At 43.8% G+C, this 26,117-nt stretch overlaps 8 protein-coding genes across 8 annotated transcripts; 6 read left to right on the top strand and 2 right to left on the bottom strand.

The window, feature by feature from the left end:
• Nucleotides 1-2,097: 2,097 nt before the first annotated feature.
• Nucleotides 2,098-2,735, top strand: MELLADRAFT_58425 (uncharacterized protein; the record flags this gene model as incomplete). The annotated part of the gene is made up of 3 exons (XM_007404044.1): nt 2,098-2,187; nt 2,247-2,480; nt 2,547-2,735. The coding sequence occupies 3 exons, from the start codon at nt 2,098-2,100 to the stop codon at nt 2,733-2,735; spliced, it is 513 nt and encodes a 170-aa protein (XP_007404106.1).
• A 1,458-nt stretch (nt 2,736-4,193) lies between these two features.
• MELLADRAFT_86807 (uncharacterized protein) lies at nt 4,194-4,790 on the top strand (the record flags this gene model as incomplete). The annotated part of the gene is made up of 3 exons (XM_007404045.1): nt 4,194-4,283; nt 4,347-4,460; nt 4,539-4,790. 3 exons carry the CDS (start codon nt 4,194-4,196, stop codon nt 4,788-4,790), a joined length of 456 nt encoding a protein of 151 aa, XP_007404107.1.
• A 990-nt stretch (nt 4,791-5,780) lies between these two features.
• Nucleotides 5,781-6,349, bottom strand: MELLADRAFT_58423 (uncharacterized protein; the record flags this gene model as incomplete). Its single annotated transcript, XM_007403503.1, has 3 exons — nt 5,781-6,005; nt 6,087-6,197; nt 6,260-6,349. 3 exons carry the CDS (start codon nt 6,347-6,349, stop codon nt 5,781-5,783), a joined length of 426 nt encoding a protein of 141 aa, XP_007403565.1.
• Nucleotides 6,350-8,329: 1,980 nt separating this feature from the next.
• MELLADRAFT_101054 (uncharacterized protein) lies at nt 8,330-8,703 on the top strand (the record flags this gene model as incomplete). The annotated part of the gene is made up of 2 exons (XM_007404046.1): nt 8,330-8,419; nt 8,491-8,703. 2 exons carry the CDS (start codon nt 8,330-8,332, stop codon nt 8,701-8,703), a joined length of 303 nt encoding a protein of 100 aa, XP_007404108.1.
• Nucleotides 8,704-9,961: 1,258 nt separating this feature from the next.
• On the top strand, nt 9,962-13,583 carry MELLADRAFT_46318 (cell division cycle protein cdc48; the record flags this gene model as incomplete). Its single annotated transcript, XM_007404047.1, has 12 exons — nt 9,962-10,037; nt 10,117-10,202; nt 10,285-10,306; nt 10,418-10,433; nt 10,510-10,687; nt 10,751-10,915; nt 10,981-11,501; nt 11,567-12,261; nt 12,327-12,923; nt 12,989-13,050; nt 13,137-13,266; nt 13,353-13,583. The coding sequence occupies 11 exons, from the start codon at nt 10,142-10,144 to the stop codon at nt 13,366-13,368; spliced, it is 2,463 nt and encodes an 820-aa protein (XP_007404109.1).
• A 358-nt stretch (nt 13,584-13,941) lies between these two features.
• On the top strand, nt 13,942-15,666 carry MELLADRAFT_70404 (uncharacterized protein; the record flags this gene model as incomplete). The annotated part of the gene is made up of 9 exons (XM_007404048.1): nt 13,942-14,168; nt 14,250-14,317; nt 14,388-14,502; nt 14,586-14,602; nt 14,663-14,752; nt 14,818-14,924; nt 15,002-15,039; nt 15,132-15,300; nt 15,381-15,666. 9 exons carry the CDS (start codon nt 13,980-13,982, stop codon nt 15,461-15,463), a joined length of 876 nt encoding a protein of 291 aa, XP_007404110.1.
• Nucleotides 15,667-16,265: 599 nt separating this feature from the next.
• Nucleotides 16,266-16,727, bottom strand: MELLADRAFT_86803 (uncharacterized protein; the record flags this gene model as incomplete). Its single annotated transcript, XM_007403502.1, has 3 exons — nt 16,266-16,427; nt 16,527-16,582; nt 16,649-16,727. 3 exons carry the CDS (start codon nt 16,725-16,727, stop codon nt 16,266-16,268), a joined length of 297 nt encoding a protein of 98 aa, XP_007403564.1.
• A 750-nt stretch (nt 16,728-17,477) lies between these two features.
• MELLADRAFT_86802 (Hypothetical protein) lies at nt 17,478-24,995 on the top strand (the record flags this gene model as incomplete). Its single annotated transcript, XM_007404049.1, has 18 exons — nt 17,478-17,877; nt 17,961-18,178; nt 18,359-19,057; nt 19,131-19,980; nt 20,075-20,193; nt 20,261-20,350; nt 20,423-20,589; nt 20,650-20,755; nt 20,859-21,100; nt 21,171-21,330; nt 21,426-21,874; nt 21,949-22,270; nt 22,378-22,767; nt 22,855-23,001; nt 23,080-23,220; nt 23,300-23,338; nt 23,421-24,894; nt 24,973-24,995. The coding sequence occupies 18 exons, from the start codon at nt 17,478-17,480 to the stop codon at nt 24,993-24,995; spliced, it is 6,036 nt and encodes a 2,011-aa protein (XP_007404111.1).
• Nucleotides 24,996-26,117: the final 1,122 nt, after the last annotated feature.

Below are 26,117 nucleotides of genomic sequence, written 5' to 3'. Positions count from 1 at the left end.
TGGGGCAGGAGGTAGTGGAAGTAGACAAAAGATTAGGGATGTATTTGCGGCTAAACAACAACAAGGTGAAGATGGAGAATGGGTTGATATAGAAGAGGAAGATGATGTGTGTGCTAGATATGGTGGAGGATTAGGTCAAACTGTTCATCGTCGTAGCTCTGTTAGTGATAATACACAACCAGTGACAATAGCAGCGCCTCAAAGAAAGATTGAACAACCACAACCATCAACACCGATTTCATTTGACAAGATCAGTAGTAGTAGTAGTGGTAGTAGTAACAATAATAATAGTAATGGTCATAATGCCTTTTTTATGAAAAATAGACCTGGTTCATCTGTACTTGGTGAAGGTAGGTATGCTGGAATAGGTGGTGGTAGTACAATTCTAGGTGTTGGAGGTAGTGGTAATTCAGGTGGAAGCGCGACAGCTTTTAAATCAGTTGCAATTGTTGAAGAAGAGGAAGAAGAAGAAGATTAAGAAAGTTTGGCTTTTTTTTGGTTTGTTTGCTTAAGAAATAATCTTTTCACTTTTATCAAAATCATTGGATTTCGAACATAGATAAGGATCGTGATCAATTTTTCTCTTTTCAAAACATCTTTCAATCTTTTAAATCTATTGTATAGTGTGTGTGTGTGTGTATGTTCTGTTTGTTTGATTGTTTGATTCGAGATCAGTTCTGTATTCGAATGTTGTGTTATTATGTTTTCAATTTTTTTTTGGTTCTGTTTCGAGATCGTCTGGTTCTTTTTTTTGCTTTGGTTGCAAGATGTGTGCGTGGTGTGTGTGTAGATCTGAGGTGGAAAAAATGCTCTTTAGAATAGGATTGAATTTTTTTTTAGAAAGAAAAGCAATTATAGTTGAAATGGTTTCGTCTTTGTATAAAGGTTTATCAATAAAAGCAATGGGTTTTTTAAGATTGAGAAAGTAGACATTGTTTGATTGTAGATCATTGTGTTGAAGATCTACTTCTGGGAGTGGTTGAAGACGTGCAGCACTATTAGCAAAGATCCATCGAACTTCAAGAAATGAGACATTCTTGAAATTGATGATCAGCTGCTCATGCTCAGATCACGCCGCGAATCATGACTTGAGGTTGTTTCCTCCGGGGCTTTGAATGCGGGATTGACTTGGCGTCGACAACACTTCAGGTTTTGCAATGCGAGGCTGAAAATTATCGATCAGGATTCAGGAAACCACGTTCATGAAGGCTGAACTCCAAATATATCAGCTACTGGTTTTCACTCCCATGTAAATATGCTCACATGTGCCCACTTCTTGTTGACCAAAGCCACCAATTTCATCAAGTCTTGGATGAATAAGAAACCACACTCATGAAGGCTAAGCTCCAAATATCCCAGTCATTAGTTTCGGTTTCCTGGCGTGTTAGTGTATGCACACATGATCCCACTTCTCGTTGACCCGACCCTCATATTTCATACGGTATAACATCATACTTTGTAATACTTACTTTGTAAGCTGCGAAAGGGTTCATTCATCAAAAATGATGTTGTCTGCAACTGTTGTGCAGCCGGTATCCCAGTGCAATTGGATTGAGATGCCGCTTGCTGTTGGTATGAGAATGATCAATGCTACTTGGCCAGCGCCGCGGCTTAATTCGAGTATGTCAGCCCTGTAGCATATGGTATGTTGGCCTGCCAAGGTGGTAAAGTATTGATGATGCAGCTTGCTACAACAAAATACGCACCGATCTGAAATCGTACAAGCTCAGTTTCTTCGCCTGGTCGGTGGAGATGTAGCTGGCAGTGATACTTTGGCGATAAAAATCTCAGTTTGTTCAAGCTGCCTAGGCAGCCATGGACGAACTTTCGTTTCTAATAAACTCAACCTACCTCTTTTCTTCTTGAAGGCTTTATAAACTACAACTATCATCTTTAATTGTCACTTTTTCTCGAGCTTCATTAATCCTGACGTCTTCAAGTATTCGATCTTTAATCTTCCTAATAATAATTCATTCAATTGCTCTATTTATCTAAGTTCGTTATTCAACGCTGCGCGTTTGACTCCTAGTAATATTTGTCTAATCAATCAACTTCATTCCAAAACTCGCAACTTCCTTACGAAACCCGACTTTTATCATGTTCTCTTCATCTTCCGTGATTCGTTGTACTGTCCTCTTCTCATCTGTCTTCTTCGTAGCATCGCACCCAGTTCCTCAAACACCATATGTAAGCGTATCCACATCAAATAACTATCAAAAATTTTACTGACACCGTTCTTCATTCAGTCACAGAACGGATTAGGGCAATATGGTATGATAGGTGGACAACCTGGCATGCTGGGAGTACAACCTGGTCTGATAGGCGGACAACCCGGTATAATCGGCGGACAACCCGGTATGATCGGCGTACAGCCTGGTCAACCTTACATCAACGGTATGGGAGGCGGTTCCTATCCTTATGGATCATCTTCGAGAATCGCAGGTCACCAAGGTTACCCCGGATTCGACGAGGGTTATAATGTAAGCTGTTGACAAACTGCTTTAATCACTTATCTTGAAACTAACTCATTCTTACCAAACAAATAGGGGTATCGTGGAGGAGAAGGACAATATATACCTGGTACAGCAGGACGTACTGCATCAAACGCAGGAATCTTAGGTGCTACTGAAGGAGGCCACGGAGGATTTCATGGTGCTGGTGCTCATCTAAGCATTCCTAGTACTGGATGGATTATGATTTCTGGACTTGCTGGACTTTTGACTCTTGTTCTATGAGACACATTATATGATACTTGTGATCTTCGTATTTTTATTGATTGTTTGATGAAAGATTATTTGAGAAAATTTGTAGTTTTATTTATGTTGCTTTCTTCATATATTTATTTCATACGTATTTTATAGAAAGTCAGAATCAGTTGAACTTCAATAAATAAATTATTTATTGATGGATAATTTTCTTTTTGTTGGAAAACGCGTGATATTACCATGTCTTGATTAGCGCCGTGACTTGATCCAAAATAATTTCAGCCGAAGTATCATAATTGATGGCTTGTTCCACTTTTGCTTTTAAACGTTGTGAAATTTTCATGACAAGGCGGCTCAAGTCGAGCTCCTGGCAGTTTTGTCGCAGTCAATTTTGTCAAATGAACATCCTTGAGGTTAACCAGATATTTTATGAGCAGTTTACTCACATGAACTTACGAGGGAACACCTCTTGACATCATCTCGCTCAACTCATCAACGGAGCAGAATATTGATCGACGTTTTTTGGGACAGATATTATTGCAATACTTGATCAAAGGTCGGGGATTAATATTGTTGCTTGGTCAAAAGCTTGGGTTACACCCATTTATATATCTGATCATTGATGGCTTCTCAAGAGGAGGGAGCTTATCCATTTATGAAAACCTGTTGATCACCTCCTTCACGAAAGGCGAGACACTATGACTGTAACTGGCAAAGATTTTCTGTCTCGCAACGAGAGCTGTGATCATTTTGACCCGAGCCACTTCAAGCGAGTTTGAGGAAAACTCTGCATAAGTATATTGTGAAATAAGAACCAGTCATGGTTGGATCTCGCCTGGCTGAAAGCCGGGCCAAGCGAAGCTGACAATACATAATATTTGAAAACCTGAGCCAGCGATGAAAACATGAAATATCAATTACAAGATCCGAATCAATACCAACAAAAAAACAACCCATGACCGTAAAAAAACAGAGGAACTGATGTATCAGACCAATACACACCAAGCATACATTATTCATTTGTAAAAAAAGCAACCACATAAACGAACTGGAAACAGAAAGTAAGGTCGGGAGGGACACGTGACTAGTTCAAAATCTGTTGATAACAAGTGGACAGCTACAAAGTTTTGATCTGATCCATGTCAAAGATGTGTGTCTTCGCCTGGTTCATGATCTGGATCTAGCCAGTCTGGTGAGAAACATCCCAGATCACCGCCATTCTCTATATCGGAATTGACTGTATACTTATTTCAAGCCGTCTAGGCTCCTCGTTGAAAGCTTTATAAACCACACATCTCGTCAACAAACGTTTTACATCCATTACCTCATCATACACTTTCAAGTATTTATAATTATTACCCCAGTTAATAAACTATCAGTTTTATTTGTCAATTTTATTAGACGCTGTGCGTTTGATACCAAGTAGTAATTTACATAGCAACAACAAAAAAAATCAATTTCAACTCCCTCCCTCAATTAAATCACATCATGTTATTTTCATCCCCCGCAATTGGTTGTGCTATCTTCGTCTCATCCGCCCTCTTCGTAGCATCACACCCAAGTCCTCAAAGTTCATCAGTGAGCATACTTGATACCTAGACCATTACCGAACTTTTTGCTAACTTTTTGTTTTGCTTTCAGGGGTCATCTTCGATGAACAATATGGGAAGCAGTTCAATGGGAAGCGGTAGTAGTTCAAAAATGACAGGCCATAACGGTATTCCGGGACACGCAGACGGTGACGACATTCATGATGTAAGTTTTGTTCAGAAAACAGCTCATTCCATTGTTTTCTTTCGTATAAGAAACTAACATATGGTTAAATACAAACAGGGAATGTCTCATACATCAGATGGATCTCACTATACACCTAGTACATCAGGACGCAGTACAAACCTAGCCAGCACCGACGGAGGTCACAATAGTGACGGAGGTCACAATTCTGACGGAGGTCACAGTACTGGCGGTCACAATTCTGAAAACGGTCATTCAGGAGCTCATCATTCTGATGCTCATCTACCCGGGCCTATTGCTGGATGGGTCATCTTCTCCGGATTAGCTGGGTTGATGACTCTTGCTCTATAATTTATCTTGTAACATGAGTCCCATTGCGATCAGCACTTTAAGACTTTCCTAATTGTTTGATGATCAATCATACATGTTTTTAGCGCTGCCCATGTTCCTCAGGCTCTACATATATAATTTATACGCATGCTTTATAGAATTTGATTTGATTTGAACTTGAACTTTCAAGGGGGAACCTTAGTCTCTATAAGCACCGATGCCTTGTTTGGTCACTCTCTGAAGGTGTGCCCGATTGGCCAATTGCTCCAACTTCAGTGACAAACATGGTACCCCACTAAATCTCCGAGTCGAATACATACCTGCCCGCTTTTCTAGGCAAGCCCACCGAGTGCATTCATTGATTACTACAACACACTTTCTGGAAAAGAACAATTTATAGATAAAAATTGTAGAAAATTGTAGAAGTGAGTCAATACCAGGCATGCCACAAACTTCGTCGCTCGAGCTTCCACCATCCCTTCCACTCTATTTGTCAGTGTGAAGCTTGTCAATAAAGATACCAATGCTACTTTTATTAAACCTGTTCATCTCAACAATTGCTGTGACCATCATTGCATCCACCACAAAACACGGTTGATGAATCATCTTTCATATGCTCGAGAAGCTTTTTTTTGAAAAATTCTTGCGTTACTATTCGATTCAGTCAGCGAAATTACCTACATACAAAGGAGGGAAGAGATATGGGTTTAAAATAAAGGCTTGGTGAGATAAACTCTTGGCCACTGACATTTCACTGGTTTAATAATCACACACGCCTGTTAAAGGTGACCAAGCATGCTCAAGTCAAAGTAAAGAGCAAGAGATCACCCGTTTTCAAAGATCATTGATCAGACAAGAATAGTGGTTTTTCTCTGAGTTCAACTCAAATTGATTTCTATGAAGCACACGCATGAAATGTGAAAATACTTGAAGAAAGGTACAAAATTGTGAGCTCGTTCTTCACACAATTAAAACATCATGAGAATATATTGAGAAAAATACTACAAGAAACTACAGAACAAGACTTGATATACCAGCAACTACAGATAGAAGAGCCCATCCAGCCATGGGAATAGGTAGATGAGCATCAGAACGATAAGCTCCACCACGAGCTCCACCGCGAGCTCCTACAGCACTGCGACCTCCTTTGATGGTAGCTAAAACCCTTTCATTCGATACAGCACGTCCCACTGTCCCGGGTGAGGAATGAGTTGCATTGTTGTCATACGAGATTCCCTGTTTGTGTTCAAAGATAGATCAATTCCGCGTGTCAAGTTAATGGATAGATTGGAGGGTTCGTTCCTAAGGAAAGCTTACATGATCTGTTTCGTCACCATCTGTATTTGCCAGGGAGCTTTGATGGGCCTGGTGTTTTGTTGAGACATTTGAAGATGTGCTGTTTCCCATACTGTTCATTGAAGATTGTTCCTACATACAAGAGAATTGTTAGTAGAAGAATTGATGATCATATTGTTTGCAAATTTACTCACAGATGACGTTTGAGGACTTGGGCTTGATGCTACAAAGAGGAAGGATGGGGCAAGGATAGCACAACCAATGACGGAGAATGAAAACAACATGATAAAAGTTATTTGGGGAAGAAGTTGATGATATGGTTTTGAGGTTGAGCTGGTTGAGTAGTGCTTGAGGTCAGATAAACTTGACAAATAAAATTGAGCGATAAATTGAAGGACCAAATGTTGAATACTCGAAGACGTATGAAGTAATGATTGGAATCAGAGGAACTGTTGATCGTAGCGGGTAAAAGCATTTCAGAAATGGAGAAGGGAATGTATGAACATCACCCGTACGAGGCACGAAGAAGATCACGTTGGTCCATGAACTCAAGGATCCTGGTCATCTTAGAGATCGGACCAGGTATCAATGTCCCTAGGTGCGCGCCGGTTCTGTATCGAGAAAGTAAAGCAATCTACGGAGTCGTGTACTGGAGATGCTTTAGTAGACTCAGACCTCCTGCTCCTGATAAAAAGATGTTATAGGACTCGCAAAACTTTCCTTCTTCCCAGTTCCGATTATTTCTCCTTAGCCGTAGGATCCTCTCTGCTTCAGGACTCCCTTAAAGTTATTTCCCTTCTATCCTGTTATCGTGTCTATTATTGGGGTTGAAGATGGAAATATGTCTGAAAAAGACTATACTATTGGAAAGCCCCATCTGGGAAGCAGATTCCGGTTAATTTGATTTTTTAAGACAGAAATCTTGAAGGGCTAGGAGGCCAAAGTACGTCAATTTTTAGGCACTTTGTGGCCAACTTGAACCCCGCTAATGGTACTATTGAAGATATCTGTAGTTCATAAACCTTTTGACGAGAGGGAACTCCGAAATGAGGCCGATGGATCTTGTGCCCTTCTAGTCGAGATAGGATCACTCGTCCAATAGAGACTTGGTTAAGTTAAGGGCTACCTCACTGTGTGGCGTATGGCCGCAACGAAACATAAAAAAGCAAAACAGAGCAAAACGGCTCGCCAGCGATTTCTTTTGAACTGTTGCGCGCTTTTCACGCTTTTCCTGCGGGAATATTTTGCGCGTTATTTGAGCGCAATTCTACCTTTGACCCTCTACATACTTTCCTCACAAGCGGCACCAAGCTCGCAAAGGTCAAAAGAGCCACACGAGAATTGGACTTGGGTTGAGTTACATTGTTGCATTGCGAAAGTACTGTGTTGCAATGCGCTCCCCCTCTACCCCGTTTTATTGCGCCGTATACACAATGCGTGCATTGATGACTGCGCCCCTACGCAATGCAATCGCAATGCAACTTTGCAATAGTCCTCGCGCGTTGAGGGGAGGTAGTTGAGTTTATTGGAAAGTCTATCCATGACTGCCTAGGTAGCTTGAATCAACTTGACACCCATTTCCGTAGAGAGAACGGCGGCTGTCTGTGATTTTTCTCGCGAGACTGGCTAGATCCAGATCATGAACCAGGCGAAGGCACACAACTTGTACAATCTCCATCATTGATTTTTTCCAAAGTGCAGATTTGCTTTATTGCATATACACTTTCTATTTAAAACGAGTTGGACTGATGTACCAGGATAATTACGGCCATCCAGTCGGTAACCAGAGTCTGTGTCTGATTGTCGACCATTATGGATTAGATACGATTGGATGCAAAATCATAGCCGGTCCCATCTTATTGAATGACAGAGAGTTGTACAATGTGCGTGTCTTGGCCTGGTTCATCGCTTCCAGCCCGTCTCGCAAAAATCCCAATTAGCCGCCGTTCTCTCTACGGAAATGGGTGTCCAGTTTGTTCAAGCTACCTAGGCAGCCACTGTCGAACTTTCAAATGACCTCAACTAGCTTCCCTCTCATCAAAGGCTTTATAAACCACAGCTATCGTTGATAGTAAGTTTATCTCCACCACACCATACGCCTTCAAGTACTTCACCTTTCAACTATCATAATTTATCAACTTATTATTAACTAGTTTCATTTGTCAATTTTTTCATTCAACGCTGCGCGTTTGACTTAAAGCAATACTCAACCAGCACAAATCCAAATCCTCATCATCGTTTTTCACCCGAAATACGCTTCTATCATGTTATTTTCATATTCCATCATTGGTTGTGCTATCCTTGCTCCATCTGTCCTGTTGGTAGCATCAAGCCCAAGTCCTCAAACATCATCCGTGAGTAAATTTCACTTAAGATGGTCATCAAACGTCCCAGAACCTCCTACTAACAATTTTCTTGCATTTAGGGAACATCTTCGATGAACAGTATGGGAAGTAGCATGTCTACTAATGGCTCACCACGTGCTGCATCAAACGGAGGAGTTTTAGCTACCGCCGACGGAGGTCACAATAACGCCAGTCATTCAGGAGCTCATCATTCTGACGCTCATCTGCCTATTCCAATTGCTGGATGGGCCATTCTCTCTGGTTTTGCAGGGCTTTCAACTCTCTTTCTCTAGATAATGCTGTATCACTTTGTCATTTTGATTCCAATGATTGTTGAATTGTTTGACGAGTACACACAGAACTTTGTAGCTTTCCTCGCGTATCTTTACCTACATCATGTTTGCGTATGCTTGTATGCTTGATACAATTCCATTCCTCGAAGGAAATATCCCTCATCACTTGGGGAAAGGTCTTTGCAAATGCCCCCATCTCTTACTACTTACCTTTACTTGAGCCCGTCTGCTCACCCTGAACAGGTGCGAGCAACTGTCAAACTATGTAGTTGAATCCTAGTGGCCAACGGTATATCCCATCAGCCTTCTTATCATATCCATATCACTCCCCGACTTCCTATGTATGTAACTTTATCGGTCACATTCACTATGAGACCAGAAGCATTTCAGTCTCGTTTCTCGAGATCAAATCAAATCATCTTACTTCTAGACTTTGTGAAATGGAACACCAGTTGATAAACCATCATTCCCCATGATTATGTATGAATCTTTCCACGCACACTCTAGCCTCTGACATCACGGATATGTCCTTGTCCTTGAGATTTTGGTATACAGTCAAACTTATTGACATAGCATTTAGATTGTTCGGCACATCAAAGAAATTCAACCCCCACACGAACATTACTTCACTTGATGAGCTGTTGAGAACGTCGTCCTCTTACCGCAGGTCTCAGACCTTTGCGCAAGGGTCTTAACTGAATCTTGAGGACAAAATTTGCTGTCAGATCTGCTTTGTGTCTCATAAGATATTTCCCTTTTGATACCTCTATGTCACAGATAAACTAAGTAAAACTTGAAAATGGATTTGGAGATCAAGGGTACCATGGCAGATGTAATAGTCCTGTTTCAAGATTATAGGTAATTTGATCCAGTCAACTTATTCCCCAGTGTTGTCTTGGCCCTGGGAAGTCTTTTTAAAAGGAGCTCAATAGTCACGATTGATCCCTGCACATGCAACAAAAAGATTGAAATGGTCCATGAGATAGGCTCAGATATTGGCATTTCAGCTTCGAGTTGAGTGGTGTGTTCTGGCTGGAGGCAAGTGATCTGCAGAGATGTGAAAGATTGTGTTCTCGTCTAAGTAGACATTTCAAGACATTTCATAAGGATGTCACACTGACAGCATCGTGTAAAGATGCGTGAACGTATCTGATTTTCAGCTGTAAAGTGCTGTTTCACAGATCTGTCCAAGGTTCGTGATCGAAAGGTCAATCGATCAATCGACTGCGGTTTAAAGGGAACGCGTCAGCACCTAATAATAGTCCACTGCAACTTGTTCCACTTGCCTTCGTATCCATCCTAACATACATTTACTACTTATATACTTGTCAATTGTAAGAATTCGATTCACTTCCTTCCAATAACTCATCAGTTTCCAAGACACTTATATTCACTTCTGGTTTTCTTCCTTAGCCCATCAATATCATATCCGTTTATCATGTCAGAAGACCCATCCATCAAAAAAGATCTCGTTGGCACTGATCAAGATCCTGCTACTGGTGAGTCACTTATCGTCTTGTGGTTTTCAGTTTCATGTTCTTATATCGCCGTTGCTCACGCCACCTTCGATTCCCTTCATAGCCATCCTGAGACCAAAGAAATCGTTAGTACACCCCACCAAAAGACAGCTTCCGTGCCACCCTGTGACTGAATGGAAGATGATCTGACGTCATTGTGATCGAATCTAAATTTTCTTGAAATCTTTTCTCACCAGTCCCAATCGTTTAGTTGTATGTCCAACTTCGTTTCACTTTGCTTGGATTTAGTTGGATAGCGAGAAATTGATTCTATGACTGACGTCATCAGGTCGACGAATCAACCGCCGATGATAACTCAGTTGCCACCCTCAATCCAGCCACGATGGAGATCCTCTCGCTTTTCAGGGGTGACACCATCATTGTCCGTGGAAAGAAACGCAAAGATACCGTCCTGATTGTACTTAGCAGTGATGATGTGGACGAGGGCAAGATCCAGATGAACAAGGGTAGGTTTGGGTTCAAATTTGTCTTCCTGAGACGAAGCTGACGTCATCAACGACTATCCAAAGTCGCTCGTAACAATTTGCGAGTCAAATTAGGAGACGTGTGTAACGTGCACCCTTGTCACGACATCAAATACGGCAAACGGATCCATGTGCTTCCTTTCGATGACTCCGTCGAAGGCCTTACTGGGAATATATTTGAAGTGTTTTTGAAGCCATACTTCCTTGAGGGTAAGTCATCGTCACATATTCCGAACATTGACTCAAAATGATAACTGATCGCGTATCTACTACAGCTTACCGACCGCTCCGAAAAGGAGACTCCTTCCTTGCTCGCGGGGCCTCCCGATCAGTTGAATTCAAAGTCGTAGAGACTGATCCCGCTGAGTATTGTATCGTTGCACAAGACACCGTCATCCACACTGAAGGCGACCCAATCAAACGGGAAGACGAAGAGGGAAATCTCAATGACGTTGGTTATGACGACATTGGGGGATGCCGCAAGCAGATGGCCCAGATCCGTGAATTAGTCGAATTACCGCTTCGTCATCCTCAACTCTTCAAGAGTATCGGTATCAAGCCCCCTCGTGGTATTCTTATGTTCGGTCCTCCTGGAACTGGTAAAACTCTCATGGCCCGTGCGGTCGCCAACGAGACTGGTGCATTTTTCTTCTTGATCAATGGGCCCGAAATCATGAGTAAGATGGCTGGAGAAAGTGAAAGTAACTTGCGAAAAGCATTCGAGGAAGCCGAGAAGAACGCACCTGCAATTATTTTCATTGATGAGATCGATTCAATCGCCCCTAAGAGAGAAAAGGTAGGCAAAAGCCCTCATGCTGGTCTTGTCTCTCTTTAAACTGACCCGACTTTCTTCTTTCATAGACCAATGGAGAAGTCGAACGTAGAGTAGTATCTCAACTCCTGACTTTGATGGATGGTCTCAAAGCTCGATCCAATGTTGTGGTGATGGCTGCCACCAATCGCCCCAATTCCATCGATCCTGCGCTGCGTCGGTTCGGTCGATTTGATCGTGAAGTTGATGTCGGTATTCCAGACGCTACAGGCCGACTCGAAATTCTACGCATCCATACCAAGAACATGAAACTCGGTGAGGATGTTGATCTAGAGAAGATAGCAGCCGACACCCATGGTTACGTGGGTTCGGACGTGGCATCTCTCTGTTCGGAGGCGGCTATGCAGCAGATCAGAGAAAAAATGGATTTGATCGATCTCGACGAAGATACGATCGATGCTGAAGTATTAGACTCACTCGGAGTGACGATGGACAACTTCAGATTTGCTCTGGGCACCTCCAATCCATCTGCTTTGCGAGAAACAGTTGTGGAGGTTCCGTCAGTCACTTGGGACGACATCGGTGGGTTGGAAAAAGTCAAACAAGAACTTCAGGAGACTGTTCAATATCCAGTGGAGCACCCCGAAAAGTTCCTCAAGTATGGTATGTCACCAAGTAAGGGTGTCTTGTTTTATGGACCTCCTGGTACCGGTAAAACGCTCCTCGCGAAAGCCATCGCCAACGAGTGTCAGGCCAATTTCATCAGTATCAAAGGACCTGAACTGTCAGTTGTCACCTTTATGCTCAGCCCACAACAACATACTGAACCGTCCCCTTTATCGTTTTTAGGCTCACTATGTGGTTTGGTGAGTCAGAGGCCAATGTGCGAGATGTATTCGACAAAGCAAGAGCAGCCGCTCCCTGTGTGATGTTTTTTGACGAGTTAGACTCAATTGCTAAAGCTCGAGGAGGTAGCTCTGGTGATGCTGGAGGTGCTGGTGATCGAGTCCTCAACCAGATTCTAACGGAGATGGACGGAATGAACGCAAAGAAGAACGTTTTCGTTATCGGTGCTACCAACAGACCTGATCAAATTGATCCCGCTCTGCTGCGACCGGGACGATTGGATCAATTGATTTACATTCCACTCCCCGATGAGACGTCTAGGGAATCGATCTTGAAGGCTGCCTTGAAGAGGTCGCCTCTAGCGCCTTCTATTGACTTGACATTCTTGGCCAAATCTACTCATGGTTTCTCTGGTGCCGATCTTACCGAAATTTGCCAGCGGGCGGCTAAGCTAGCAATTCGTGAAAGTATCGAAAAAGACATGCAAAAGGACAGAGAGCGCCGTGAAAGAGAAGCTCAACTTGAGGTGACTGGAGGTGATGCGAAGATGGACGAGGACGCTGGCGAAGAGGAGGACCCAGTACCCGAGATCACCGCTGCGTTAGTTCCCAAAATTTTGCAATCCTTTGAGTCTCTCATTAACCGCAATCTTTCTTGTTCGTCAGTCACTTTGAAGAGGCTATGAAGTACGCTCGCCGGTCGGTATCCGATCAAGATATCAGGCGATGTAAGTGGCTTTGAATGGTCTGGAGCCCCTTTGAAAACGCGTGTCTCGAAAATAGTTTTAACATATGGTGCCTTCTATTTCCTTAGATGAGATGTTTTCAACAAATTTACAACAGAGCCGAAGTTTTGGAAGCTCTTTCAAATTCCCTGAGGGCGAGGGCAATGCACCGAGTGCTGGTGCGCAAGGTGGAGCTCAGTTTGGGCAAGAAAATGAAGAGTGCGTATTTTTGTCTGAATGATGATCCTTGGCCTTGAATCATAATTGACCTCTTGAACGCTGGCCTGTGTTTTTACGGTGTTTAGTGACCTGTATGCATGAGCTCACAATCTTCCCCTTGGCTCCAAATATGGATAGCTTACCCCGAAGTTTTTGACCCGGGGGTTGCATTATGAGATGGTTTTTCTGGCTTCTTTTTTTCGAAACGAAAAATGTCATCAAGCGGTAGTGATGTGGCAAAAGTGCCCTTATACTTTAAATGTAATAGAAACAGTCTCAAAATTTCAATTTCAATCTAATCAATCAATGCTCACGCTAGCCCGCTGTTTGAGTCGTGTTCCCGTCGTTCAAGCTGAATATCTTTGCACCATTGCCATAAAGGAATTGGTTTACAAAACACTTGAAATGTCCTACATAAAATTCTCCAACTTTCAAAATAAAACCCAAGCTGGGACGTTATGGTGTGGTCATTAGCCGCGCCCTTGAAGACAAGCTGTTGTGGTGAGTATGCACATTCGGCCCCCAAGTCAGGGGCCAAGAGGGAGCAGGTCCCAGGATAGTCGTCAAACTTAATGGATCTGATGACCAAATCTTATGTCGAACGTATGACAGGTGTCTCCTTTTAACCAGTTTACCATTTACAACTCACCTTCTCTTTCCCGTTGCGCAATACTCCAAACCATAGAACCTCTCATTGTTGAACCACTCGAAACATGTCTCCTAGCATTACCGAAACTGAACAGCTTACCAAAACCCAAGCCATCACGGGCGATGAGCAAACTAAAGTTCAACCGAACGCGAAACCTATGAAATTTATTTTACCACCTACGTTCGATGACAAAGAGGAAGAGCGCAAGTTCAAGCTGGGCAAATTGGCTGCAGCATTTCGAATCTTTGGAAAAGTGAGATTTGTGTCTGCTTCGTCGGTCTCGGGATGAGATCGACCTCTCATTGATGAATCTTGCATCCTTGCTCCTTTCTAGTATGGGTTGGACGAGGGTGTTGCAGGTCACTTAACCTTGAGAGATCCAATTCTCAAGGATCACTTCTGGTGAGGCAGTGGTACTTTTCCGTTACGATCAAGTTATTCATATTCACGATCGATCGCATCAAACGGCCAGGGTCAATCCATTCGGTATTGCATTTACCCAAATGACAGTCTCGGACTTACTTTTGATCAGCCCAAGCGGTGACATTGTAGCCGGGGGAAAGCCAGACAGGCAGCTCTACAATCAGGTAACGGATACCCATACTGATTTAGCTCACAACATTGAGACTATCTGCTGACTTCGTGGTCTTTACCATTATCGAATATCAAGGCTGCATTTGCGATCCAGTAAGTTATTTACAACTTATAGAAGCTTGTCAGGATATTGACTGATCTTGTTCCATCTAGTCATGCTATTCATTCCGCTCGACCGGATGTCGAAGCCGCATGTCATAGTCACAGCCTTTATGGGCGTGCGTTCTCAACCCTTGGCATCAAGTACGCACATATCGACATATTCCTCAGATTACCTCGCTTTCATACTTACCCGTCTTGCATATCAGACTTGACATAACTACCCAGGATGCTTGTGCATTTCATAACGACTTGGGGTTATACACGGGTTTCGGTGGTGTGGCCCTCGCTGATGAGGAAGGCCAGAGAATCGCTGGTCAGTTTTCTTCATACTCACCATCGATAAAAATGGCGTTCTGAAAACTGCGCGATTGACTTGGTCCTTTCTTCCAGAGGCCTTGGGGGATAAGAAGGCTGTGATCTTACAAAACGTGCGCAACACATCATCAGGAAATCATTTGATTTATACTATCTACCGATTGTAAATGGATTCTGACCATCTTCTTGGGGTTTCCTTTATCAGCATGGACTTTTAACGACAGGTCCAAGTATTGAGGCAGCGGTGTGGTGGTTCATCTCGCTTGAAAGCCTCTGTCGTATCCAGCTCTTGGCTGATGCTGCGGCTGTCGGTCGAGGAATTCGTCCGATCGTGGTTGGTGAAGATGAGGCTAAATTTACGTATAAAACTACCGGTATGTTCATTCACCAATTCCCCCTAACTCGTACTTTACCTGAGCTGATGATTATTTCTCTGGTTTGATTTCCTACAAAGGTTCCGGTTTTGCGGGATGGGCTCAGGCTCAGCCTTACTTTGACAAAATACATACAGAAACCAATGGGGCTTATAAGTTATAGACTCGCCTAACGCAAGTTGTCTCGACGAGTCTCGCTGGTCATTTCTCATCGGCTGATCTTGAGTTTAGTATATGCCTTTTTGTTTCAAGGCAAGCATTGTACACGTATTATCAGTCCCTAACTATGTTCATCCAATTGGTCCAAAGCAGCGCCATCTTATTATGTAAAGTATATCATTTATTTGCACACTAACGTTAAATGAGAGAAGTCAAGATGAGCTATAGACATCATGCCTTGTTTTTTTGGCAAAACTTTGGATAAGTCCTCTGGCTTGGAGGAGCAGGACAACTCAGAAGTGGGTTCCAAGTGTCAAAGGATGGGCGATTGGGCCTGTCGTGATATAAATGTTGGCCAGTGCCCAGACAGTACAAGAAACTATATTGCACGGGGGAGTAGAGTATATGCTCGTTTTCATGGCTTGCGAATGGGTTTCTGTCCAATTGTTTACGTAGGTTAGATATTACATTTTTGCAGAAAAATCATGAATCCTCTCGAGAACATGTAAGATGGAAAGTGAAGTCGTGTTAATTAGATAGCATGTGTCAATGCAGATTTGACAGATATAAGGTGGAAACATCTCGAAGTAAGGCATCATGAGAGAAGTTGACACTGAATCAAGTCCGAGTGATCGCATATTTGAGTGTAGCCAACCCCAAGTGAAACCGAGTCTCTGATTGCATAGTACTTTGGTCGTGAAGGTGTTGTTGTTGTTGCAGCCCTTCGATCCTTGCGATATGGCATTTTGGTCTTATATGGCTTGCCCCTGGGTATATATCGATGGAAAGATTGATTGGATCGGTGATCAAATCTTGGTGGTCGCTCTTGCTTTGACATGAGAAGTGGCTTTGGCCTGAGCTTTTTTAGCTTCTTCTGCATCTTTTATAGGTTTCATGATTGATAGTTTGCCAACTGATCTTGATACAATCGTTCGTTCGATTTGAGTTGTCACATCTCTTGAAACTTTCTAAAGAGCAAAAATGACCATTATCAATAAACCTACTAAACTATGTTGAAAAATGTGATAAAATGCAAAAATATTATGTGAGAATAACGTAGTACATACTTGTTTTCGTAACATTTGAGTGATCGCTGGTCCTTTTACGGGTGCCACAGTACGTCCTAAAAAGAAGTTAGTCAGGTCATGATCAATCCGAAGGAAACCGAATGGAGATACGAAAGTCTTACCGCCTTTTTTGACGGCCTGTGGTTTTGTTGATTTTGTGGAAGAAGATGAAACTTTCTTGGGTTTGAATCCTTGAGCCATTGGAATATTTACTTCGATAGTTTTGATTAGGAAGATGAGTTGAAGGGTTAAGAATCAAGAGTGGTTGGTATGACAAAGAAAATATCTCAAGTGATGTGCACCATTTTTCAATTCAAGGCGCACACCCAAGACTGGATGCGCCGCACGAGAAATGCGCCGCATCAAACATACAATTATGATCCGGCCACATTTCATCACACTTGAAGCCTATGCCTTCCGCTGATGTTTGAGTGCCCTTTGACTTCTGTGAAGGGTTCGGGTTTTGCGTCCTCGCTGTCAGGTGATGTGAGGCTTTGAGACCTTTTCATGATATACGGAGAACAAGGCAAAGAAAGAGCAATGACTTGAAAGGCCGACTCAAGTTTGGTCAACCGTCATGTAGATATGTATACTTAAGTATTTAGTACAACCACACCTTTGTGACACACCTGTATCACGACCTTTGATCAGTTTTCTATGACTTTGCCCTTTTGAACCACTCTGAGTCTGAGTCTGACTCATCCCATTCACCAACAAAGCTCACTACAATCACTATACTCATCTCCTCTCTCAAATTATCCTCTTCAATCGGACAACGTTTCAACTATATCCTGCCTGGAACTTGGACTGCATCTCTAATCAATTGACGCTATCCTACACATTTTCATCCGGAACGCGTCCGGCTCGATCTCCCCGTTTATCTTCTTTTGACACTGATAGATCTCTCCCTGGAACCAATACATACCTCGATCGGCCAGTGTGGATGGTCTGATGTCCGAGGCGATGCAGGATTCAGATTTGCCTCAGCCGGCAGTAGCTTGCGTGAATGGCGATGGGATGGACGCGACCTCTAATTCGATCGTCTCTGCGCTACAGACAGAGCTAGATGAACTCAAAGCTGAACTCAAACGGGTTCAGATCGAATCAGAATCCGATCTCAACGAGTCCAACGGCCGCGTACTTGAACTGGAAACAAAACTTTCAAATCAATCGAACCTTCAAATTCAACTTGATGCCAGCCTCAAGGAAGTGAACTCTTTGAAAGAAGCACTGAAGACAAGGACGGGAAGTAACGAAGAGTCTCAAGAGAAAATTTCAAAATTAGAAAGTGAAAAAAATGACTTGTTAGAAGTGGTCAGAGACAGTCAAAAGGAGTATGCTGATTTAGAAGGTAAGTCACTAGCTATGTGAATTAGAAACCACTGGCTTTGATGTCTATAAAGAATCATACTGATGGTATTTTTTTACCCCCAGCTGAAACGCAATCGAAAGCTGAACAGTTGGATATGGCCAGAGCTGAGATTCGAAAATTGGAGACGACCCTCGCAACTTCTCAAGAAGCTGAACGAGTCGCCCGATTACAGGCTCAGGCTCTCGAGTCTAGTTCCAATCTTGTCAGCGCTGATCGGGACTTTTATGTGAAAGAATTAGAAGAATCTCGAATGGGCTGGCAAAAATTTAGGACTGACAGTGTACGTCGAGATTTCTGGAGATCACCATTCTCTCCTTTTCTATGGAGGATTTTAGAGTAAAGGAATTGCCACAATATAAACTAATTGCGTGGTATGGCGCTATGGAATGTGTGCACAATGAATTAAACCGTTTTGATACTCCTTTCCCGCTGCATAACATGCTTGTTAACCTTTTCATAGCACCAAGAAATATCTCGTCTTCAAACGGAGCTAGACAAACTTACCCACGCCCACGATCATCTCACTACATCTAATACCGCCCTTCACACTCAACACACCAGCCTTCAGGAGCACCACAATGAAACCATCGAGAAACTCAAAGATCTTTCACACCGGCATATTGAAGAGGCAGCCGCTTTCCAATCAGAAATCGAGATTCAAAAGCGAGTTACACAATTAATGGATCAGCGCGATAAGGATCGAGGTCGCCGTATGGAAGAAATTGAATCGGAATGGAACACTCGGCGTACAGAACTGGAAGAGCGGGAGAAAGCCTTGGACGAAGAATTGGGACGAGAAAGAGCGCGTTACAACGAGCTAGAAAAGAAACTGGCACAAAACCAAAGTGTTCTCGATAATGTGCTTGCATCAGAAACCCCTGGTTACGATTTCCCAGATGAAGGACATTCGAATGGCGACATCAACCTTGGGAATGCCACCCCAGGCTCTCCACTCAACCGTCTACGGAATGGCTCGGCTCTGCGTAATGGACTCAGTCCAGCTGCTGCCATGGTCAATAATCTCCAACGGAGCGGCAAGAGTCTTACTCAGATATACACCGAAAAGATGTTGCTTGAAGAGCAATTGGCGGAATCGAAAGATGAGAACCTTCGTTTGAGCGAGTGTTTAGCTACAATCATGGGTGAGATTCAAGACAAGGTAAATTTTAGTTTTTATTCTCTAAACCTTTCATAAAAGCGGTATGCTTACTGATACTTTGAACTTGAGAAAGGCGCCAGTCATTCAACAACAACGTGTAGAAGCCGAGAGGATCAGACTGGAGTTAGATGAGCTAACCACGGAGCTTACGACGTCGATTGAACAGAAGGAAGAGGCTGAACGCAAATATGAAAGTTGTCTCCTCGATCTCAAGGGCCTTCAACGTGATCATGATCTATCGAACCGTCAACTACAGGATTTGAGTTTGCAAGTCCGTGTTTTGACAAAAGAAGTGACGATTCGCGATCGTGGAGACAGCCGCGGTTTGAATGGAGATGAGGATGACCTGGCCAATGAAGCCAGAAACGGATACATCAACCTCGAGGATGAGACAGAAGATCCCCTCCTCTCCAATGATCTCGTCACATTCAAGGATATTGCCGAGCTGCAGCACAAGAATCTCAAATTGTTAGCAGTAGCTCGTCAATTGACTGCCAAGCTGCAAGAACTAGAAGCGAATCGCGCGATGAGTGACGATGAAGATGAAGACGATCAAGCCGCGAAACAAGCGGTGGAAGAGGCTCATGAACTAATTCTTCGCTTAAAATCCGATGTGGAATCTGCTCAGCGCAAGAGTGAGGCCTTGTCACGCGAAAGAGACATGCTGAGACGTATGTTGAGTCAATCGCAACAAACGAACCTCTCATCTGAGGCTTCACATGTCAACCAGGGCCATGGCCAACAGTCAATGAACGGGTCTCATCAGCAATTTGAAGAGCTTCATGCCCAGTTCGAAGCTTACAAGACCGAGATCGGAGCTGACTCGAAACGACTTAACGAAGACTTGAATCGAGCCCGTTCAGATCTTTCTCAGGCGCAGGTATCGCTAGCCAAAGCTAATGCTCAGATTGAGTATCTCAACGGTATGTCGTGTTTGTGATAGTGGTAGTTGACTCTTCGCACTCAATCAATCCTGTATGGTCTATCCCCATTCCTCATTCATGCCGTGTATACCAGAGCGTCACAGAAACATCGATCAGACAAGTGCTTTACAGACACAGGAAATCCAGAGTCTTACCAAGACAAGTATCAAATTACAAGAGCAGCTCGTACAAAATGAAATGCGGCTTCATCAGGTATTTCTTAATGTTTGAAAATGTCTTGAGGAAAAGCTTATGAATGATGCGATGATATTGGTCACAGGCGAATGAAAGTGCAACTGAGCTCAAGACACAATGTACAGTATTACAGCATCAAGTGCATACCCTCACCACAGAGAAAGAGGTCTGGAAAGTGAGTGATTGACCTCGCGTTTGCTCCAAAGCAACCTCATTCCTCAGTTCTAATCTACGTCCAACGTCATAGGGAGTGGAAAGTCGCTTGACGGCCGAAAACGGTAATTTGATCCGAGAACGAGATGGCATTAGTGGTATCTTGAAGAACATGCGTTCGATGCAAGGCGAGTTGGAACGCAACTCTTCTGATGGCCGACGCCGACTAGAAAATCAGGTTACTAGGCTGGAAGCCCGAGTGTAAGTGTCACAACCCTCTTTGATTTTCGTTGATGCACTAATATTTGGTTATGCGACCAGTCAAGAACTAAAAGATAAGTTGAAGAACGAATCTGAAAGTCTCAAACAAGTCACTTTACAGCGAGAGTTGGACAACAGAGACTTCCAAATGCGAATAGATAAACTGGTGAGTTTTTGGAAAATTGAAACTAAAAGTACAACAAATGCTCTCACCCGATTGACCTTGCAAAATTTTCACTTGCCTCTGCCACCTGCTTTCGTGATCTCAGAGTGGTGACTATGTTGCTGCTCGGGAAAACCTCGTTGTCGCACAGACCAAACAAGAGCATTTGGAAGCCAGAGTCAAGGAGCTTTCTGGCCAAATTACCATGAAAGAAGATCGATTGAATGTCTATGAGCGCTACGGAGTATCTAATACATCGACAAGTCAAGGCTCAGGTGACGGTAATGGAGCCCAAGCCTCTACCCTGAGTCAACAGCAGAAGCTGGAGATCGAGAACGCTCAATTGAAGTGAGCTAATCATTATTCCCTTTCGGGTCTCCTTTGCTAAACCAATCCTTACGTATGTGTTTTATTACAGACGCGACTTGATAGCTGCCAAAGAAGAGACGGCCAAAGCCAAACAGAATGTCGAAGAGTTTAAACTTATTGCCCAAACAGCAGAGACTGCGTTGGTATCACTCACATCCACTCACGATGAGTACAAATCTACCCAAGAGGCCGACTTATCACAAAAACAGGTAAGGTCTTTGCACTTCTTGGATTTTCTGTGACTCGCTCTATGTTCTGCACCGCCATGATGAATATTGAAAGCTGAGAAAATTTGCTGTTGTAGACTGCTTTTGCTACGTTGGAAGAGCAAACCAAGAAGCTCACCGAGAACTTGGAAGTTGCGTCTGCTCTCAATAAGGAGTTGCAGCAAATGCTCGACAATCAAAGATCCGAGTTCGAGACCGAAAAGGCACGTTTGCTATCGACGTTAACGGGTCTTCAGGATATTGAAGAGAGAGTCAAAGCACGAGAAAGCGAGCTACGAGCCGAGGGTGATCAGCAACGAGCGCTAGCCAATGAGAATCATAATCGATATCAGGCTGAGGTACAGAATCACGCCATCTCGTTGAACGAATTATCGACCCTTAAAGAGCAACTTGACAAGGCTCGGGCCAAGATTACTGCTGCAAATACTGCAGCCGATACCGCCAATGCAAAGTTGCTAGGATCGGAAGCTAGTTGGGCTGAGCAAAAAGTTACCTTCGCAAAAGAAATTGAGGGACTCTCAGAAAGGTTTGTTTCGAGCTGGATATATCAGCCATGTCGATCTGGGGCCAATGTGTATTTTTTTTCCTTTTTCTACGTAGATGTGAAGATCTCAGGAAGCAAAACACCCTGCTGCATGAGCATTTGGAATCCGTCAGCTCACAAGCAGCCCAAATTTCTAATGACTCCATCAACTCAGCGGCTGGTATGCTTAACGCAGCCGAAGAAAGCACTTTGGAAGATACTGACGAAAACAAAACACAATCGATTCAGCAATTACGCGGGCTGATCAGATACTTGAGAAATAATCACGATTTGATTCAAAACCAGCTATCATTGGCTAAACATGAATCTGAACGCTTGCAAAAGCAACTACATCATACCTCAAAGGACCTGGACCAGACTCGGTCCGAGTTGAACCAGGTATGTCATCATGACCCTTCACATCTTTTCCAATGGTTTACTGTTCTGAACCTCGTAATCTCGACGTGTATTGATGACCATGATGTCGTGGCGTGCTTCTTGTTCAGGAGCGGGAACGCACTCGACAAGGATATGTATCCTCTTCGGAGTATACTCAATTGCTAGATCAAATCAATACGCTGAATATGGTCCGTGAAAGTAATGCGACTCTGAGGGATGAGTTTGTTCGATCGGACCGCAAAGCTAAGGATCTAGAAGCAAAATTGCAACAAACAAATGCAAAGCTAGTGCCCCTGGAAACCGAACTTCGGGAGGTGAAAGCAGTCGTGCAACAATATCAGCAAGAAATTAGTCTTCTGACCGAAGATAACGAACGATGGAAAGCAAGAAATCAACAGATATTGGAGAAATACGAACGTATTGATCCTGCTGAGGTGCAAGCTCTTCGTGATAGCATCATTCAACACGAGGCTGAAAATACCCGACTACGTGCAGATGTCAGTGATTCTCGACTACTGGATATGAGAGCAGCTTAATTGAACGCGTCCCCATCTGATCTAATTTGCTCTCTGGATAATCATCAGTGTGCTGAAAAGCAGGATAGGTTTGTTCGTTTACAAACCTTCGCGCGCGAGCAGAGAACGAAATTGAGTGTGACAGAGGCTGAACTGAGCTCGCAACGGGAAGCCATTCAACAAGCAGAAGGCCAAGCTCAAGAACAACGCGATCTGGTAAGCTTACATGAGTCTAAAGGTTTATTCTATACTTCCGAAAAGCGATTTATTGAACTAGCGATGATTGACTTACAGGTTGGAAGACTTCAACAAGAGAAGGCAGACCTAGAAAGGTCTCTGGCCGATGCAATTGCTCATAAGAAGCAACTTGCCGAACTTCAAACTGCAATAGACGAGTCAAAGGTTGAGATGGAGAAGCGGCAGGCTGCAGTTGATGTCAGTGTAATGACACAGCACATCTATCTTCGCGTTTCGCTAACATGCAATTCATCATTTCTTCCCGTCCCTGCGATAGTCGCTTACAAAGGCAAACTCTGCTCTTATTACCGAGAAGGTGCGCAGTCGATGTTCATTTCTGACAGCTCGCCATCTGAACACCTCAGCTGATCAGTCTCATCGGATCCTTTGTTTTATAGCAAGAGATTGATGCGGCAAAGCAGAATTTGGAGTCAGAGATCAAGAAATTGACCGCCAATACATCACAACTGCCGCCTGCACCAATGTCCGAAGAGTTGATTGAAGCAGAGGTCACCAAACGATTAGACGCAAAGTTGGCATCAATTCCATCTAATGGAGGTCCTACTATCACACCCGCTTCTAGCGACGAGCTACAAAAAGCTGAAGCGCTCGCCATCTCTCAAAGAGAGGCGGCGGTGCAACAGGCCATGGAGGATACGACAAAGAAAGTGACTGCGGAGTGTGAGAAGAGAAGAGAAGCCGATATCGCTAAGCTCAAGCTCGAACTTTCGGTTCCGCCTGACGAGGCAGTCAACGCGCTATTGATACAAAAACAAGCTGCCTTGAAAGCTGAATGGGAAGCGGGAGCTCAAGTCAAGGAGCAGCAGCTTGAATCACGATTGAAAGCGGCTTTGGAAGCAGTCGAAAAGGCTGAAAAGGCGGTAGTTCAACAATCCGCGTCCATCTCATCGCCGCCGGTTGGTTACTCGGAAAAGCAGCTCCAAGAGAAGGTCGAAAAGGCAGTTTCCGACGTTCTGGCAGCCAAGGAGATCGAATTCAAAAATAAGGAGGCCGCACTGCTAGAAGCACACAGAATTGACAAAGTGGCCACTATTGACGACCTTAGAATCAAGATCGCCAACGAGGCAAAGACCAAGGAGAAAGTTACACAGCTTCAACTCAAAAAATGCCAAGCGCAACTAGCGCAATACAAGGAGCGAGATAGCGCTGCAAGTCAATCGCAATTGGCCACTACTCCAGCTGCGACGTCTTCAACGCCCGCAAGCAATGCGACTCAGGTGTCTGCGCCTTCCGTTATCCCACAAGTTCCAGTTTCTGGCAATACACTTGCAGCTGCCCCGGTGACCGGCCCACCTGCGACCGTCACTCCGTCTACCGAAACGCCACCCCAAACATCTCCTATCCCGACTTTGACAGGTAACGGTGCTGCTGTCAGACCCGCAGCTCCTACTATTACGTTTGGAAGAGGTTCGCGCCCAGCTGGACGCGGTATAGGACGTGTTGCTCACGGTGGTCGCGGGCGGGGTATCGATTCATTACCAGCGGAGGGGAGGATGGTGGAGAAGCCTGGGTTGACTAGTAATATCGCTGGAAGGGGTGGTCCTTCGTTGGCCATTCGAGGAGTCGCTGCCACCAAGCGAGGATCATTGGGTGCTGGAATGTTAAATGCGGCAGTAAGAGCAGCTACCAGTGGTGCATCGACCCCAAATGAACTCAGTACGTCTGAAGGTCCTATGGCCAACTTTGGTACAGTAGGTAAACGGGCAAGAGAGGAGGAGGCTGCAAGTGTTCAGGCCGAAGCATCGAACGTCGATGGAAATGCGAAACGTCCGAAATCAAACGTTGGAGGGGAGGAGACAGTTAATCAGACTACTACAAATGCGGGAGGATTAGCCTCAAGGTTGAGCAAAGGTGCAGCACCTTGATGATTATGTTTGTCTCATGTGAACCTAAAGCTCTGTTTGAGGTATAGTGTATTGAGAAGTGAAGTGAAAAAGGTCCTACTTATGTGAAATGTATCAACATCATTTTTGATTATGTTTTACTTGCTTAAACTGGAACAGCACTGATTTTTAAGATAGAGATTCTTTCAAAAAGGAAAAGAAAGTCAATAATATTTTAATATTTTTTCATATTGTCTTTGGGTTGAGGTGTTGTTTTGAATTTTATCATTGGTGTAACCCTGACGCTATAGAAGTCAACTGAGTTTCTACAGTATCTTGATGAGTACCTTTTTATTAGTGTTCTTGGCCAATAAATCAGAGGTTTCTGACTTTGATCACTCTGGGTTGGTTTTGGAGCCTTTAAAAGCTAGTGTGCTCAAGTGGGCTCTTATTTTGATTCATGTCTTATTTGCTAGTATCTCTACCCCAACACAGTGCAATTATTAAATATATGCTATAATGCCTAGCCCACTGATTTGCCAAAATTTTATCAACTCTCAAAACCAATTTGAGACAGCTATGCAGAACTATGCTATGAGGCATGTAACACATAGGGTGGCTTTGTTAGGTAGCGGAAAAGCTAGACAGGCCCTAGCATACCTCTGAAAGATACGCTAACCAAGATAATGTAACTTGTTTAAAGTCTCACAGCTATCATAAATCAATAGCTTGTCTATTTCAGCTGCATCAGCACTACCTAGCGCGCGACATGGCTCAAAATAAAAAACCTGCACAACACGCGAGCTTTGATTCAGGGATGCAGGTCACGCTCACACCCGGCACCTTTTCTGTGGCCCAGGGCATGGTCATGGCCAGTCATATACAGAACATCTACTCATAGCCCAACTCATTTTTAGTCGCTACTTGCCGCTTAAAACAATCTTTAGGGTGGGTTTAGCTGGACTTCATGCCCTATGAAGGGCATGAAGGGCTTGGGGTGAGGGCCACATGTGGCCTCAGCCCATGCCTTGGGCGCCTCAAGGCTTTGTGGCACCTGGTGTGAGTGTGAGACGCAGATGTGGGTAGACTCTACTTGGTTACAAAGCAGGTCCAAGACACTCAAACTGAGTCCCACTCAGTCATATGGAAAGACTGACTGAGATACTCAAACAAAATTTGTCAATGGGCACCCTCAGACCACAAGACTTGTGATGGCCCCATCTACAAGTATCTATTTCTCCACAGGACCCA

The sequence above is a fragment of the Melampsora larici-populina genome (assembly GCF_000204055.1).
Source record: "Melampsora larici-populina 98AG31 unplaced genomic scaffold MELLAscaffold_1, whole genome shotgun sequence".
NCBI classification, from domain to species: Eukaryota; Fungi; Basidiomycota; class Pucciniomycetes; order Pucciniales; family Melampsoraceae; genus Melampsora; species Melampsora laricis-populina.
This window is presented reverse-complemented; position numbering and strand designations above follow the sequence as displayed.